Source organism: Pongo abelii, chromosome 2 (genome assembly GCF_028885655.2).
Source record: "Pongo abelii isolate AG06213 chromosome 2, NHGRI_mPonAbe1-v2.0_pri, whole genome shotgun sequence".
Taxonomy (NCBI): Eukaryota; Metazoa; Chordata; class Mammalia; order Primates; family Hominidae; genus Pongo; species Pongo abelii.
Window position 1 is genome coordinate 99458345 of NC_085928.1, and position 17821 is coordinate 99476165.

The 17821-nt window shown below is 43.2% G+C and overlaps 1 protein-coding gene across 1 annotated transcript in view; it reads right to left on the reverse strand.

The window, feature by feature from the left end:
* Positions 1 to 17821, reverse strand: part of CACNA2D3 (calcium voltage-gated channel auxiliary subunit alpha2delta 3) — a 939714-nt gene that overhangs the window by 175812 nt on the left and 746081 nt on the right. Inside the window, 7 exon segments of the mRNA XM_054552049.2 lie at positions 2667 to 2762; positions 6049 to 6142; positions 8537 to 8634; positions 8797 to 8842; positions 13277 to 13344; positions 14729 to 14790; positions 15051 to 15122. Coding sequence (XP_054408024.1) covers positions 2667 to 2762; positions 6049 to 6142; positions 8537 to 8634; positions 8797 to 8842; positions 13277 to 13344; positions 14729 to 14790; positions 15051 to 15122 — 536 coding nt within the window.

The window sequence follows — 17821 nt, forward strand, 5'->3', positions numbered from 1 at the left end:
AAGAACTGGGTGACTCTGAGTGAGTAATTGAGTCTCTGACCCCCATTTACTCATCTACAAAATGGGAACAATAAAAACGCTGCACTTTAGCAGGGTTGTATCAGAATTATATAACACCATATGTGAAAGAGTGTTATGGACACAGAAAACAGGCTCTAACAAATATATGGGATTCTTAAAGCCCAAGAGCTCTTTTGCTCTCGGTGGTTGAAAGGGCAGGAGTAAAGTGGTCATCTTCTAAACTTAAGGCTGTACGCAGTGAAGGCTAATGTCACTGGATGCTATATGCATGTGATGTGAGAGGTCGTACTGAAGGTACAGAATGTATTATAACTATTGGGGGTGATGGCCAAGTTTCAGTATAATTGACCTACTTCCAAATGCAGGTGGCAGGGGTATGGGATGAAATCTCAGTGTAGCAGACTGATGATAGTATGAGATAATTGCAGGGTAGCAACTTTATATTATCAAGTTCTCTGCCCAATACTTTAAGCTCTGCCTTTCATGCCCTAGTCAAAAGCAAAAACTAAACCAAAAGTCAGAAATGCTAAAAACTTTCTAAGCCTGGCTTAGAGAGTGTATCCAAATAGCTGGATCTTGACAAATACCATTTGATGGGAGGGGACAGGCAGGTAAGACCCTAAGACAATAGATGTCAAGGTGCCTCTATATGAAGCAATGATAGGAGTTTCTTGAAGACAGATTTCATCCATCCAAATTGTCTATGAGTACCCACTCTGTGGGTCATGTAATGCCACAAAGAATAGAACACACAGTTGTAGGAATTTTTAGCTTCCCGAAGAAATTTTCCATCCATTAAAAAAAAAATTTTTTTTTTGAGACAAAGTCTCACTCTGTTGCCCAGGCTGGAGTGCAGTGGTGCGATCTCAGCTCACTACAACCTTCACCTCCCAGGTTCAAGTGATTCTCCTACCTCAGCCTCCCGAGTAGCTGGGATTACAGGTGTGTGCCACCATGCCCGGCTAATTTTTGTATTTTTAGTACAGACAGGGTTTCACCATGTTGACCAGGCTGGTCTCGAACTCCTGACCTCAAGTGATCTGCCTGCCTTGGCCTCCCAAAGTTCTGGGATTACAGGCGTGAGCCACTGTGCCCAGCTCATCCGTAATTTTTTTTGATCTTCACAGTAACCGAAAGAGATCATTGCTCTTACTTTTCAGGTGGACAGAATGAAGATACCCCAGTAAGATAAGCCAGGTACACCTCCCAGCATCCTTACTGTGGTCCTTTGTCTTTTAAATCCGTCACAATAACACAGTTATCAGACCAGCAAGGTATCATGTTTTATTGTTACTGCTTTGCAGCTTTGCTTGTTTCAGTCTCAATGCCAGCAGCAGACTTTCTCATTGAGTATTAGAAAATGAATTCCCTTGTCTCCCCTTGCCTATCTGGATCCTAACAAGAGAAGGCAATATGTATCTCAGCACCTCTAGTCCTTCCCAGGAACTTGCCCTCTGGAAAAACAATTGCCTGTGGGGTAAAACGCTTAAAAAAGGCTTTAAAAATCAAGTTGCAACTATAATCAAACTTCATAGATGATAAATGTGAATATCAAGAAGGTCAAAGTCCTGGAACAGAATTCAAAGCCAGTCTCTTAAAATATCTAAACATTGATTCATCTGTCATTTAACAGACTTGGTTTTGTAAGGTTATATGGTGGGTGTCAGGGCCTCATCTAGCAGAGGCAAACAGCACTGTCAAGCTCCAAGGAAGCACCGCCTCCTTGGACCCCTGATGAGCCAACCCCTCTCAAATTGGCAGCTACCCTGTGGCTTGGTTATTCACCTCCAGGTACCCTGAAGGTTGGGAGTATAATGTTCTGTGGTAACCTCTGAACTCACACATACACTTGCAAACCACTCTCAAACTTTCTGAATCTTGGGACCCATTTGTCCATGTCTTAACAATCTCTCTTGCTTCAGAGAAAAGAAATAGAAAAAACTTATTAACAGACTGAGAAAAGACTTCACAGTCTACCTACTAGCACTGGTGAAACACCAATTTGATGAGTTAAGGGCCCGTGGTTCTCTGAAGATACAGGGGCTGAGCATCTGGGTACTAGACCTGGAAACTCTCTGCCCACCATTCATCCAGGTCTCTTTGGAAGTCCAAGGAGACACTGTCAAACCCCAGCATCCCCAGAGGGCCCACTCCTGGGTGTGGAGCTCTGCAGCCCCTCAGGCTAAGCACAGAGGCAGAGGTTTATTAGTAAAATATAAACAAATAAACAGGACTTGGAACACTGATTTTTGTACAGGCATGAATTCCTCAGCATAGCTGCAGAACAGCTGAACACCCTGAAGCCATTTGTTACGAGATGAATGTTTCCTCCCTCTGGCGGCTCCTCCAGCAGCCGCACCACCTCCCAGAGTTCTGAAATGACTCATCAGGGCGGGAGAGGACTCCAGGACAGTGGACAGAAGCCAACAAGCGTGAGGAACAAAGGGTGGTGGAAGGGCTAACAGGCAGGTGAAAGCACATGCTGGGGCTCGCATGGTAGAACAGAGAGGAAAAATCTCAATAGGCCTGGGGTGGCCTAAATTATGTTTCTACCAGTAGTGGAATCAAGAAATGAAATAAGCTTCCCTTTGAATGTTCCATTTCAGGAGCTCCCTGGGCCCCTGTAGAAGATCCCTCCTACTTACTGATTGGTGAGCTGCTCAGCCCCGACAAACAGGTTGATTCTGGAGAGGCCCGTGCGAGTGCCGAGGAAGGCAACCTCCACGCCCTTGTCAGAATTCCTGAAACAGAACAACGGACGTCAGGGGGAAGCCTCTAGACAGCAAGCAGATAATGCATTGCATTTTAAGACTCACAGAATGTTTTTACCAAATAGTAGTTTTGAAACTTGAACTTTAAAAGAAGTTACAGAAACACACACACACACACACACACACATACACACACACACAAGCACAGATTGCCAACTTGTATCCCTTACAAAAGTTTTCACAGTAATACTTGCAGGAAAAATGAAGAACCTCCTGCCAACAAAAGCAGCATGTGAAAAAAATCTACTTCCAACCATACACACATCTTTATTTCGAGGTTCTGGGTGCAAGTTCAAAGAGATCAGGCTAAGAATGGGAAGGACTAGCCAATTAGGGCTTAGGACTAGCTTTTTGCATTAAAGCTACCAAGTTTATTCTTGGTCTTGAGATCATTTGTGGAATCTGCCATTAAAGCACCTGAGCCATGGGACCAAGTTTGCAGCATCCCACAGCCCGGAATTCCACATAGTTGGAATTGGTTTTGACATCCACACAGTTGTAGGGGCACCAGCTTATCACTTCTACCAAATCACAGGCCTTATTCTCACCACCAACCCCAAAGAGATGTGTAAAGAAATGGCTTCTTCCAATAGCTCTGTAAGGAGGCTACACATAGGAACTCTAAGAACGGCCTTGGCAAGGAAAACTAATATAAAAATTCACTAAATATCATTTTGTTTCAACTTCCAAGGCAAATTTTATATGCTTGAGTGTGTTCTTTAGGAGATTTGCAAGGTATATTTCTCCTATGCAAAAAGCAAATGGCCTTTCTTCACAAACACATAATATTTTTTTCTTTGTTTCTTTTTTTTTTTGAGACGGAGTCTGGCTGTGTTGCCCAGGCTGGAGTGCAATGGCACTATCTCGGCTCACTGCAAGCTCCACCTCCCGGGTTCACGCCATTCTCCTGCCTCAGCCTCCCGAGTAGCTGGGACTACAGGTGCCCACCACCACGCCCGGCTAATTTTTTGTATTTTTAGTAGAGACGGCGTTTCACTGTGTTAGCCAGGATGGTCTTGATCTCCTGACCTTGTGATCTGCCCACCTCGGCCTCCCAAAGTGCTGGGATTACAGGTGTGAGCCACCATGCCTGGTCCACAAACACATAATTTTATCCTACAATAAATGTATGAAGAGAACACCAATTCTTGAGCTTGTTTCTCTGTCCTAAATGCTACCAGTAATTTGATCCAAAGTATTCTCCACGTTATCTTCAAAGTAAGGTCATTTGGTTAGTTGATCTTTGATGAAAGTCAAAGTGGTGGATGCTACCTTTAAGTATTTAAGGGCTGAATAAAAACCAACACTATGCATTTCTGCTTGTAGCCTACAGCAAATCGGAAAGCCAGGCTGTCCAATCAGTTACAGATGGTGGACTACAAAGCAAGTTACCATTTTGGAAATCTTTAGTATGTGTTAGGAATGAATCAGCAACCTTTACTCAAGATTTTGAGTTTCATGAGAGCCGAAAAGAAACACTACAAGGTTCACTAGAGAAAGAAACCCCTGGAAAGGCTCAATTCGTTGCCAGCTTCCCAGGAAATAAGATCCATGCCATGAAGGCAAGCAGTTCAAAGACACCCCTAATAATGAAAATGGCAGTCTCTCTGGGGCTCCAGATTTGCATACTAAACAGCCTACCTGACATCTCCATTTGGGAGACTTTCAGTCCTTTTAAGCTCATGATGTCTAGAAGAGAGACTGGCCATGCCCAGCCCTAAACCTGATCCTCCCCCAGTGTCTCTTGTGTTAGCAAATAGCACTGTCTGCCCAACAGCTCATGATATAAACCTGGGAATGATCCTTGATGGCTCAACCTCCCTACCCTCCACAACAAACCCATCATCAATTCCTGGGGACCTTGCCTCTGAAGCAAGCCACAAGTGGACCTCTTCTCTCTGTGCCCACTGCCCGGGTCCAAGTCATGAATCCTTGGGAAAACTGTAGGAACCTTTACTATTGTTCTTACCCCATCACCCTCTGTTCTCCACACAGCAACAGAGAGCTTTTTGTGAAATGAAAATCTGATCATTTTCTTCCCCTTCTTAAAATCCTTCAGTGATCTTCTAATGCTCTGAGTATAAAATCCAAAATCCTTAACCTGACTCCCAAGTTCCCAAGCCATGCGGCCCCTCTGCAGCCCCATCCTCTGACATCTTCCAGCCTATCCTCTATATGTCAGCTGTGTCCACCTCCTTTAAATTCCTCCAATGTGTCAAATGCTTTCTCATCTCAAGGCCTTTGTACATGCTGTTCCTGGAATGCTGCCCGAACCCTGAACTAGTTCCCATCTTCCTCCTCCACTTTAGATCTGTTACACTTTATGTGTCTTTACTTTTCCTTCAAAGCAGTTATGATTCTTAATAATACAGTACACTATATACCACAGGTGCCACGATGTTAAGGGTTCTATCTGTGTGGTTTCTATCCATTTCCCCAACACCTCGCTCAGAGTCTGGCACATAACAGACACACAGTCAAGACTTGATGAGTGAATGAATGAAAATGAGAACAGAATGAATGTCAGGATGCAAGGGAAGATACAATGAGGGAATGAACTATTGAATAGAAAAATGGAGGGAAACAGGATAGAAGGGAAGATAAAATGAGAGAATGAACTAAGGAAGAACAGAAAAGTGGAGAGAAATGAATCATGTAACACATGAAGATATAAGGGAAAAGGAATGGTTCTTCCTTTTCTTTTTAATCTTTAATAGTCTACTTAAATTAATAATAGTAAAGAAATAATAATAAGCTGCTAAAGCAGTTCTCATCCTAGTCTTTGACATCAACTACCACAGCCTTCCCCACAGCCCTCCACCCTCCACTTCAGAAATAAAACCACAGGGTTATATCTGACACCCTATGAAATTGAGCTCTCACTTCTCCGTCCTACTCACAACCTAACCTGGCCCAGATCCCAAGCTCCCTCAAGACTGCAAAGTAGAGAGAGCTGTGGCGAGGCAGGAAACGAAGTTCCCTTCCACCTCCCTCTCTCTCGGAAGTGTCACCCTACCTCAGCGGACCAAATTTCATGTAACGTTAAAACTCAAACAAATTATATGTCAAAGCCAGGAGCTTGCCATCCAAGCCCGAGCCACTAATCTGCTCTAGCTCTTGTGGTTTGGAGCTTGGGGGAAAATTAAAGAACTTTAACACCAGGCTCCTAAAACAGTTTAGTTCTTTAAACCATAACCATATTTCGGAGTGTTGGTGAGGAAATGGCCATGAAAGCAGGACACGTGTAACCACTTACTCAGATTTGTTGAGGGCCAGGCTGGTCCAATACGCTTCAATGGGGGCACTCACCACGGCGTCAAAAAGGACTTCTTGGATCAATTCTTTATCACCTGTTGGGAGGGACAGACAAGAGGATGCTTCGGCAGGGCTGGAAGAGCGGCATGAGAGGCACTCATGGGCTCATTGTGCAGTGTCTGCAGGCTACTTTCTCATGCGGCATGTTGCTTTATGAGTTAAGTTCCCACTAGTTGAAAATATGAAACAGTTCTGACACCTGGTATGCCTGCAACACAGGAGCCTCCAAAGCATTTGGGCAAGAAGGTAGTCAACTGAGAGCCTTGGGTGTCTCACACTTCAGTTTCTTGCTTTCTCACCTCATCTCGTGGTTCCTGCCATGGACCAGCAGGCTGAGTCCCAGATTTGGAGACCAGAAGCCAGTACTCCTTGAACACTTGGCTGTCATCATCCCCATCTCTGTCCTCTCCTAAAACTGAAATTCTTTAGCACCCTGAAATTCTCAGCCTGTTGTCACATGGGAAAGAGATACTATAACTTAATAACCACTGGGATTCTTATTTTGTGATTCCTTCTTTTTAAGAATTGTTTCATTTTATTTATTTTTATTTATTTGTTTATTTTTTTGAGACACGGTCTCACTCTGTCACCCAGACTGGAGTGCAGTAGTACAATCTTGGCTCACAACAACCTCTGCCTCTCAGGCTCAAGCCAGTCTCCTACCTCAGCCTCCCAAGTAGCTGGGATTACAGGCACAGGCCACTACCACCTGGCTAATTTTTGTATTTTCAGTAGAGATGGGGTTTTACCATGTTGGCCAGGTTAGTCTCAAACTCCTGACCTCAAATGATCTGCCTGAATCAGCCTTCCAAAGTGCTGGGATTACAGGCATGAGCCACCACGCTCGGCCAAGAATTGTTTCATTTTAAAGGAAAATGTCTGTTCCCATCCAAAGGGACTCTTGGTAGAGCTCTGTGGAAGAGGCCAAGGAATGAGAGGATATGGTAAGTCTAAGAGAGGCAACCCAGAACTCTCAAATCACTCTGCAGAGGAGGACAACTAATTATCACATGGGACAGGACAGTCCTCACCTTGACTGGGGGCAAAAAAAAAAAAAAGAGCTTTGCTGAAAAGCAAAAGCTAGAAATAACTTATCATCAGTAAGACAATGAATATATTAAGTTATGTAGTGGAATTCTATATAGTAATGCAAATAAATGCGTTAAAGCTAAATGATCAACACAAATTTCAAAAATATAATGGGTGAAAACACAAGTTGTAGTACATATATATTTTATGCACATATTGTATGTATTATAATATATAGTAATTCATACAATATACCATAAAGTTTTATATTTTAAAATAATAAAATTAATGCTACATATTGTTTATAGATACCTACATAAGTATGAATAGCATTAAATTATCGAGAATAATAAACAAATACAGAAGGTCATTCTCTTTGGGAGGGAAATGAGGCTGAGCAGGGACCAAGGGGCTTCAACTTTCTCTATAATGTCTCATTCCTTAAAAAGCATCTGGAGTAAGTATGGCAAAATATTAAGACTGCATAAAGCTGGATGGTGACCACAAATGTATTATTCATATTGTCTCTATACTTTTGTTTTTTAAATATGTCCCTAAAAAGTCAAAGACAATGACACACTGGGCTCACAGGATGTCCATCTGATCCTTTCCCCACCAGGGCATATCCCAAAAAGTAAATCCATTCTATCGAGATGTCGTTTAGTAGCTGGATAATCTCCTTACACCTCTCATAGGATTACTTATGTAAAACACTTTTCAGGTCATTGAATACATGATGCTTGTTAGAGGTGGGGGCAGATATCATGATGAGTTTTGGTAGCTCTCCCCCTGTCCAAACTGTAGCTACTGGAGCTATCCTGTGAGAGTATAGGGTCTGCTCCTGCTTTTGAGGGACATCCAGGGCTGCCGCTGCTCTTCCCTCTTTTGCACCAGCTGAGACATTTCCTACTCACTGAACTCCCCTAGAAGGGGATGCTTGGTAGGCAGGACACTCAGCATGTACCACACTGAGAGGCTACGTGTCCCCATAGTGACCCTACTCTTGGGAGAACCAGGAGATCTAGATATAGCCTTGAATGAGGCACAATCCTACTTCCAGCCTTGGTTTCTCATTTGCAAAATAAGGGAGATAAGCAAATATTTACAGTCCCTTCCCAGTTGTAACATTTTCATCCTATTCAGTTGCTTGACTAAATGGTTCAGAAGGGGACAAAGCCCAATGCAAACAGCTAAATCAGGATTGGGGATTCTGTGCAATTTTCCATAATCCACATTCTTTCTCCTGTTCCTACAGGAAGCAGATATTTGATTGGATTTCATGTGACTGGTAATCTCTGCCAAAGCAAAGCTTCCCTTAACAACTGAGGCCAAAAAATGTTTTGAGTTCATTCCCCACCATCACCCCTGAAGGCACAGCACACTTTTGAAAGCATACTCACACTGGAGCAGAGGTTCTTTGCCTTTTAGGTAGAGCTTAATCGCTTCTAACTGAGACAGATGGCGGTGCTCAGGGTGTAGGTCAGTGTTGCAGTAGGACCTAAGAACATGACATGGCCCAAAACAAGAGCATGTCAATATTTACAGCATCTGCTTCCTTTGCCTTGGAATCAGGAAAATTGGGCAAGGGAGCACAAACCATGTGGAATCACAGAGGGCAATGAAGGACGCCATGGTCAAGGAGGGATGGTTTAATTCTTACCATTCATCTGCCAAGGACACATCGGGATGTTCTAAGTCATGCAGGCCTGGGGGTCAAGGAGAAGGGGTTCATGAGTAAGTACCACTCACCCGGTCCTCCTGTGTGCTTCAAATATTCTAGGGTAGGGCTGCGGGGTGGGTTAAGGGTAGACATCAACCCTAAGGGACCTGCCTTGGAGCAGGGACTCTGAGCAAAATAAACGAGTTCCCTTCCAGGCAGGACTCTCTCCCCATCTCTACCTCACTCAGCCCAGCACTGCCACCTTCCCTGGCTGTTCATCCCAGGCAAACCTTAACCCCTTGAAGATAGAGGATACACAAATGAGTCCGGAGGGAGAAGTTTAACAGGACTGTTAGAAACACTCTCTCTGGTGCTCCATTTAGTCCGAGTTGGGAACCAGGCTAGGCCACTGACCTCCTGTGTGATGTCAACAGGTTATTTTACTTCTCTAAATGTCAGTTTCTTTCTGTGAAAAGCAGGAATAATAGTCCCTAATTGATGTGTGGTTGTGAGGGTGAAATCATAGGGTGAACAATATGAAGTCGTCAATACTCAACTGTTTTTGAGCAGCAAAGATTACTAGTTGTTACAGGATCCTAAGTGAAAACGGTCATCCGCCTGGGAAGGAAACTAGGGGAGCTGGGGCTTGCATGGAATCTGGAAGTTTTTATAGAAGGTTCAAGACCATCCTAACTCTGCAAGGATAACTGTTTCATTGCACTTTCACGTGGCTTGATCTTAATGGGTTATCAGCAGACATACACTTCTGAATGATGACCTCGGGAACTCCCATGATGCTTATAGCCTGTTTTGGGAAGTTAGTTTCTTAAATGACTGATATTATCTTACTGCACTCAGGACTCCAGTTGCCTTCTCAAACACAAATCTATAAAAGAAGTAGCAAAATACTAGACCTATCACACAATTCTGCTTGATTTTACAGAAAGTAGAGAACACATTAGAATGAACATCATTGCATGTGATGCAAGTGGGCATACTCAGGCTCCAACCCCTACAGGCTGAATGACCTTGGGGATGTCATGTCAGCTCTTTGAGTTATATCTACCATGAGATACAAGTAATACTGCATAACTCACAAGTGCCAGAAAACAGTTAAATGGGATAGGGATTAGTCCCTAGTGCAATCCATCTATCTGTGCAGCCTTTCTTCTTTTTTTCCTTTCCTTCTTCCCAACCAAACAACTTTCCTTCCTTCCTTTTGCCCTCCTCCCATTCCTTCCTTTCTTCCATACTTTGACTGAGCATCTGCTATATGCCACGTATGATTCTAGGCCCTGAGAATATAGCAGTGAAAAAAACAAGACAAAAATTACTGCCTTCATTGTATTTAATTTCTAGTGGCAGAAAAGAGATAGTAAATTATATTAAAATTCAACTTTAGAGAATATCAGATGGTAGCAGGGGCTAAAAAGGAAAAGAGAACATGGAATAAGAACAGGGAGGACCAAGAGATAAGGAGGGTTGAAGGGGGAGAGAGAGAGAGAGAGAGAGAGAGATTCCATTGTAACTATGGAGGTCAGGAAAGGCTTCACTGAGAAACTGACCTGAATGAGGAAAGGAAAAGTCACGTAGGTGGCAAGAAGGGTGCTCATGGCAGAAGGAATAACAAGTGCAAAGGCCCTGAGAAGGGGCTGTACCTTCCCAGAAAATTGGGTTAAGAGCGTCAAGTCTTTTTCTAGTTGCAGTTCCCATCCTCCCAACCTCATTCACAAAATCGTCTCTGGCTATATTTCACAGGACCTATAAATGACACTCAGAAAAGATGAGATCTATCGGGAAGATCTTTTTGACTGCTTCTTCTCTGGGTTCCTAGGGAACCAAGGAAATTTAATTGTTCTCTAATTCTCTCACCTCTGACGTTGGTCCTTCTGATAAAAATCATATCCACTGATGATTGGAACTGCTGACAATAATGACATAAGCTCTAATCTGTTGAACAATTATCATGTGCAATACATATAAAAGATACAAAGTGGATAGGCGCGGTGGCTCACACCTGTAACCCCAGCACTTTTGGAGGCCGAGGAAGGTGGATCACGAGGTCAGGAGTTCAAGACCAGCCTAACCAACATGGTGAAGCCCTGTCTCTACTAAAAATACAAAAATTAGCTGGGCATGGTGGCACGCTCCTGTAATCCCAGCTACTCAGGAGGCTGAGGCAGGAGAACCACCTGAATCCAGGAGATGGTGGAGGTTGCAGTGAGCTGAGATCACACCATTGCACTCCAGCCTGAACAACAGAGCAAGACTCCATCACAAAAAAAAAAAAAAGATACAAAGTGTTGAAAAAGATTAAAAGATTCATAAGAGAAACAATTTCAGCAGGTAGAATTATAGCCCACACCTTCAATCTTGGTAATGACTTTTTATATTTTTGAGCAAAAGCTACCTATTTGCCACCTTTTTAATCTCTGGCATTGGCAAAGCGTGTGGAAAATTCCTACATTCTGTAGGGAGTTATTCCTTATTGAAGATCCTATAGAAGTATGGTTGCCAACCCCAAGGAACTCCTTCCCTCTCCAATAACAGAAGAGAACAATAACACACCATGGCTCCTAGAGAGATGACAAGATCCTCTACTATTTGGCCCAAGGGGAAGCAGCTTTCTTAAGTTCTATTACTCAGCAAAGCTGGCAGGATTGTCAGTCTTTTTATTTACAGAGGACCAACAGAGAGAGGAAGATATGACCTCATTTGGGTGGATAAGCAGCCACTCTCCCCCTTGCTGAGGATTTGAGCTAATTTCTTGCATAGTGGTTACAGTTAGCTCTGAAATTCTATGTGACTGCTTAGCCACACAGCTGTGGAACATACAGGAAGATAGTGACTGAAAAAGAATCCAAAAGACAATGCAAAACAACTGTGTGTATCTGTGTCTCCATGCGTGTGTGTGTGTGTGTGTGTGTGTGTGTGTGTGTGTGTGTTTGTGAGAGAGAGAGAGAGAGAGAGAGGAAGGGAGGGACAGGCCCGTGTACTGAGGACTGACCAAGGGAGCAGACCCATGAGAGGCAATTAATCTCTTAATAACCTCTCCTTCTATTGTTCTGACCATGAGTTGTTTCTTCAGCTTGACCTCACATGGCTTAGACATGAATTTTCTGGCTTCATGGGCAGTGATGTCCACAGAACCAACATGGCCCACGGAGGCAGAAGATTCTAGAAGTGAAAACATGATCCTGAAAATACATCCTGCAGAGTGTCTTGCTCAAGTCACAGAGTTGCCTGTGTTCTCTGGCATGTCTCTGGGAAGAGAGACCACACGGTTAGCTGTTTGGTGGGCACACTCTGGGTTCTGCCCAGCTCACAGTAAGCCTCTCTACTCTCCTTTCTGCCCCCATACAATCTCACAAGCACTTGGGAAGCACAAACCAACATCCCTGAAACAACACAGGCAGGGACCATCGGCAGTAAACCAGAGGCTATCTAGGGGTTTGGCGTCTCAGGGAGCATCCATCTCCTTCCTCACGCCCTGTGGCATCACCTGAGGGTGCCGTGGATGGCCCAGCTTCTGGAAACTCACCACATACATGTGTAATCAGTTCTGACCAATTGAAACTTGGCTTATAATTGACCTTCCCATTCCCGGCTGTCCTCCCTATGGACATCCAGAAAGACTACTGTTCTGGGCCCACTCCTTCTCTGTGGACGTGCAAAACCTAATGAGCTGCAAGTGAGTCACTCAAGGCCACTCAGGGAGTGGGGCCCTTCAGAAACAATGTCCACCACCCCTGTGAGCTCCTAATGCTGGGACAGGTAACCTCTCTGAACTACTAGGGAGTTGGCAGATGAAAAGGATAGCACGTGTGACAGCAATTTTAAAATTTAAAGAGCTATAACAACTGCTCCTGTTTACCGAGAGTTTACTGTGCCTCTGTGCTTTATGAAGATAAGAGGGTCTGGGAACTTCAAGGTGCTACTTACTCCCTCTGACCTAAGTAAATCATTTAAATGGTCACATTTCCCTTTGGGCCAGGGCTGCCGTGAAACACAAGTGAAATACATGGCTCAACTGTGTCAGAGAGACTAAGGCTCTCATATCTGTGTTTTCATGGTTTCCCCTGGGCATGAGTTATTTCATAAATTTGTATTTCTCCCAAGTGCTGATTTTTGTGTATGAGAAGAATATAGCTGAGGGATGATTCCTATTTACTGATATTCTGCTTTCATCCCCAAAGCTGTTGACTATGAGTAACTCACAGTCAACAGCATTGTGGATGAAAGCAGAATATAAGTAAATTAAATCACAACCATGAATAAGAACTCCTGCCATTCTGAAATCTAGGCACACCAGGGAAGAAGAAAGGTATTAAGAATATCAAGTAGGCATTCATTTGAGTGGAATGTCCAAGGGACTGGTCAGAGGTGTGGACAGATGAACAAGTTCTTCGGCTAACTCAAAAGCTGGCTCCCGAGCTTTCTTCCCACACCAAAGGATAAGACAAGCCAGGCAGTATCTTACCTTCTTCGATGGTTACATTCCCTCGGAAGAAATATTTCCCATGACCTCTGGAAAGCGCCACACCTAAACTGTGCAGAGAGACAAAGCAGATCTTGAAATCCCTGGCATCAACTCGAATAGACTTGTGGGCTAACATTTTTTAATTTTCCATTTTTTCACATTTCCATTTTATGATCTGTAAACAATTTTTCTAACCGTTTACTTTCAAAACCCCACTGATTATCACTGATGTTGGTTTTTCTTAGGTTCAGTCAGCTGCTTCAAAGTAATTTCTGATTGGAAATGCCAGCAGCAATTGGCTACTCTTTGTGTTTTCAGAGTTGTGGCAAACTGCTCGCCCTTCCAGCAAGCCCTTCTCTCAGATGCCCTCCCAAGGACCACGCATCCTGCTCTTTATACACCCTTGCCCTGCATTCAGCCACAGATGGGTCTCTCCAGCCCCTAGAGTTTGGGACTTGGGAAATTGACCCCTTCTCAAGGGCAAAAACAAAAACTTCCACTACTACATGAGTGTAACCGCATTACTGTGTTGCAGGCTTCTTTGCCCAATCCTCTCCCTAGTCTAATAGGTTTTTCACACTCACTGGCTTGATTTAAGATCCACTCCGTTTTTGTCAAAAGCAAGAGACTATGTTTTTAAAACATAGTCTCTTACTTTAGAGAGACTATTTGGCAAACCCACTTAGCAGCTCATGTGTTCCTTGTTTGCTCCTGGTTCCACATGGAATCCACCCATGATCCTTGGCAGTTTAGGACAACAATGCTAGAATTTATTTTTCAGATTATTCTACAGTCAGTAAACTCCTTCTCTCCTTAGCTCTGAGACGCCAGTTCAGGAACATGAAGCAGGCTTACTGAAATAATTTTTTACAAAACGAATTACAACACTAAGTTAATAGTAGTGGGAAACTTTAGAATGCTACATACACATCTGAAAGCAGCAATGAGGCAAAGCCATTTTTCAGGACTGTTACAAAGAGAAACAACAGGATTCAAAAGTAGACAAGCACACAAGGACAGTTCAGAGAAATGGAAACAGAGGCACAACATGTAGGGATGGATATGCCACCTCCAGGTTTGAAGGATTGTTTTTTTGGTCATGGAAATAAAAGGTGAAATGGAACTCACAAAGCAGCAAGTTCAATGGTTAAGGACCCTGGTAACCCTCTGCACTTGTCTTCACCCTTAGCGGGAACCCCCAAAGCATATTTGCTTGACAATGAGATGCAAAGCCATGGCAGATTGAGTGAGTTCTCCTAGGTGAGCCTGAACCATCTCCCCCCGTTCTGGAAAACAAAAGCAGCCTGGGAAAAGCCCCTTCCTCACTCTTTCCAGCCTTTTGGCAGGGTGTTTGGTTATCTTCAGATGATGAGCTCTGAGAGTGTCAGCAGGTTTTGTACAAACACAACTGATGGGTCTGATGGAATGTCCATGTATTATGGTCAGCTCTACCTGAAAGGAGTACCCTTGATGTCTGTATAATAGTAGTCATTTGTCATCACCAAAACCCGTTTCTAGATTGAAAAAAAAAAAAAAGTCGTAGAGAAAAGAAAACATGGTTAGTCTGCTAAGTGAAGTCTTCAGAAATAAATAAAAATAAATGGACACACTATGATCAGGTTAACAGTACTACATGAATCTTGTTTGAGATAAGTAAAGACAAGAGAAAAATGATCTCAGCGAAAGATATTTATTCCAGATATAGCTTTCAAAGCTAATTTTTCACAGTGGTTTGTTTTAAATTAAGCGGCAAAAATGTTTGAGAAAAATGTACCCCTTTGTCCACTGTCTTCTTCACCTCCATGGAAAACTTCCCCGTCTTTCGATTCACCATAGCATTTCTCAACTAAAATGATAAAAGAAAAGTATGTTAGTTCTTCCCTGGGTTATCATGTAATCTGGACACCTTGCATCCTCAGTGTGCAGTGGAGCCTCCATATTGAACTTACACCTCGAAAACAGAGCTTCTGAAGAATAAACACCCAACTGCTCATGTACAATGGGAGACAGGCTAACAACAATAAATAAATGACCTTCATCTTCAATTTGGGGAGCTCGTGTAAACTTCAGGACAATAACAATACTGATGAATCCCGGGAGTCAGAAAGTGAACTCCTGGAGACCCGCTAAAACGCAGAGCAAGAATGTCTCTGGGGACAAGGTACGTTTTCAAAAAGGGTACTGATTTGTCATGGAGAAATCACTTTTCAAAACTTAATCGAGTTAAAGACGTTTTCCTACACAGTAGTTAAAAAGAAGAAGAAGAAAAAAAAAAGGCCAAGCATTTGAAAGACAGGGGTTAGCCTTTCCTAAGATGAATCATCTTTAAATGCTCTCTGAGAAATCTGGGCCAATTAATGACCTTGCTGATGAGGCAGTGAACAGGAGTGACCCTGTATCTGATTTTTGGAGGTCCTGTTTGGGAGCAGCGAGCCTGGCTCTCCTCCCCCACCCCCAGCTGACCTCATCTAATTACATGTGGCCCTTCCATGAGTTCAGAGGAGGACAGCAGACGCAGTGATGAAAGATGTGCCGTAATGGGCACCAAGGCAAGACGACAGAGAAGGCCAGTTAATGGAATAGGAGCAAACGCTGACATGCCACAGCCTGTCAGGAAAGGCTCTCTCCCCACCCCTCTCTTGTCTTTTTCATCTTTTCTCCTCTTTTCTCCTTTGAGGAGCTTGAGTAAGATCTGGCCGATAGAAAACTGCAACACTAGCAAACAACCTAAATTTGATTCGAGGCTGTCTAGATTTGGGTTTGCATTCTCATCTTCTGTGTGAGTGAGTAAAGGCATAATTTTTAGCTGGAGGCAGGTATAAAATAAAACATATATTTTACTCTAGATATTTTTTTAACAACACATAATAGGCATTTCTGGAAATATTTTCCCATTTTAACTTTTGTGGTTTTGGACAGGGAGAGCTGGTCCTAATTAAGTCTACTTTCTAACTTTTAAGAACGACTCGATTTATCTTTAACATGGTTTTCATTTTTCCTCTTTCTGGTGCCTGCCTAAAGCCATTTGGGACCTTCTCCTCTCACATTCCCCAGGCAAACTAGAGATTAGGTAAGCCCCGCTGTGTCTCCATGCCACTCCACCCCCAACTCCCAGTAGCACAGAACAATCAACATGGGGGTCTGGGAATGTCCAAGGCCAGGGTCACTGATGCCTCCTTTAGTCTTGCCCTTTTCTTAAATCATAACGAAAACAGGTTATATTTATTGAACCTACTTGTGAGGCAGAATGGCACTGCAGTTAAGGAATGGACTCTGGAGCCAGAGCTTTATGATCTTGGGTATCTCGATCACTTACCATCTCTGTGACTCAGTTTCCTCTTCTGAAAAATGGAACTAATGCCAGCACCCATCTCATTAAGTTGTAGTGAGGACTGACAAGTCAATATTTAGAAGAGTGCCTGGTGCCTCCTAAGCACTCAATACATGCTAGCTATCCTCCATCATCATCAACACCACAGTCAACAGCATCTGTATCATCGTCATCCTCATTACCATCTTCCTCATTTTCACTTAGTGTCAGACACCTTTCAGTAGCTTAAGGCATCAGGATTTGGACTTGAGTTTGCTTGAGGCAGATGCCCAAGCTCAATGTTTTCCAAACTTTTTTGACTTTGAGCCATGTAAGAAATACATCTTACTCTGATGAGCCCCTCTCTATCTCCTATTTTAGTAGATTTCGTTGCTATGTTGCTCATGAACCACTAAATGGATTTTGTGACCTCTCCTCCAGCTCCCCACATTGAAAATTGCTGCTTTTAACTGCCTGTAGGTTTGCAGAGACTGAAAGGGAGACAGCCCCAGGTAAAGAGGTAAACCACGATATCAATGTTCAAGTTTTGCCACTGACACAAGCCAGCTGTCCCGTGACCTCTCTGTGGCTCACTTTCTTCCTGTTTCATTCATTCTGTCTAAAGTGTTCATGAGTGAGGACTCCCAGACCCCAGGGATCCTGTCAGGTGCTATAAAAACGGAGGTCATCAGATTCCTATGAAATTCAGATACTACTGAGAGATACTGTTTACTGAGCTCTTACTGAGCTCTTACTGTGTGTCAGGCACAGATTTTAAACCCCTCAAACTTATCTTCAGAGGTGCTGTTATTATCTCCATTTTACAGGTGGAGAAATAGGCACAGATAAGAAGTTTGCCCAGGGTAACGAGGCCTCTGCCTCTTAAGCCCATGCTCTTAACCTCTGCTTCCCAAATCAGAAGAGAAAGCACTTGGACAACATTAAATATTTTATAGCATTAATATAAAAATCATATATTATTTCTGAGCTTTTTAAAAACCAAATAAAATGTTTTAAAAATTGACCACGTCATATTCTGAGGTCCTAACTTCCTGGCAGACTCTTCTACAAGCTCTAAGTACTATGATCTAGGGTTGACAGGAAGGTGGTTTTCTGTCCTCCTTGCCAGAGGAGGAAAGGGAGTTTGATGACTTAATAGACTGTCCTATGAGAATACAGCATTGTGAGGCTGGAAAATTCTAGAAATGTCCCCTTTTTATCTTAGGAGGCTGCAG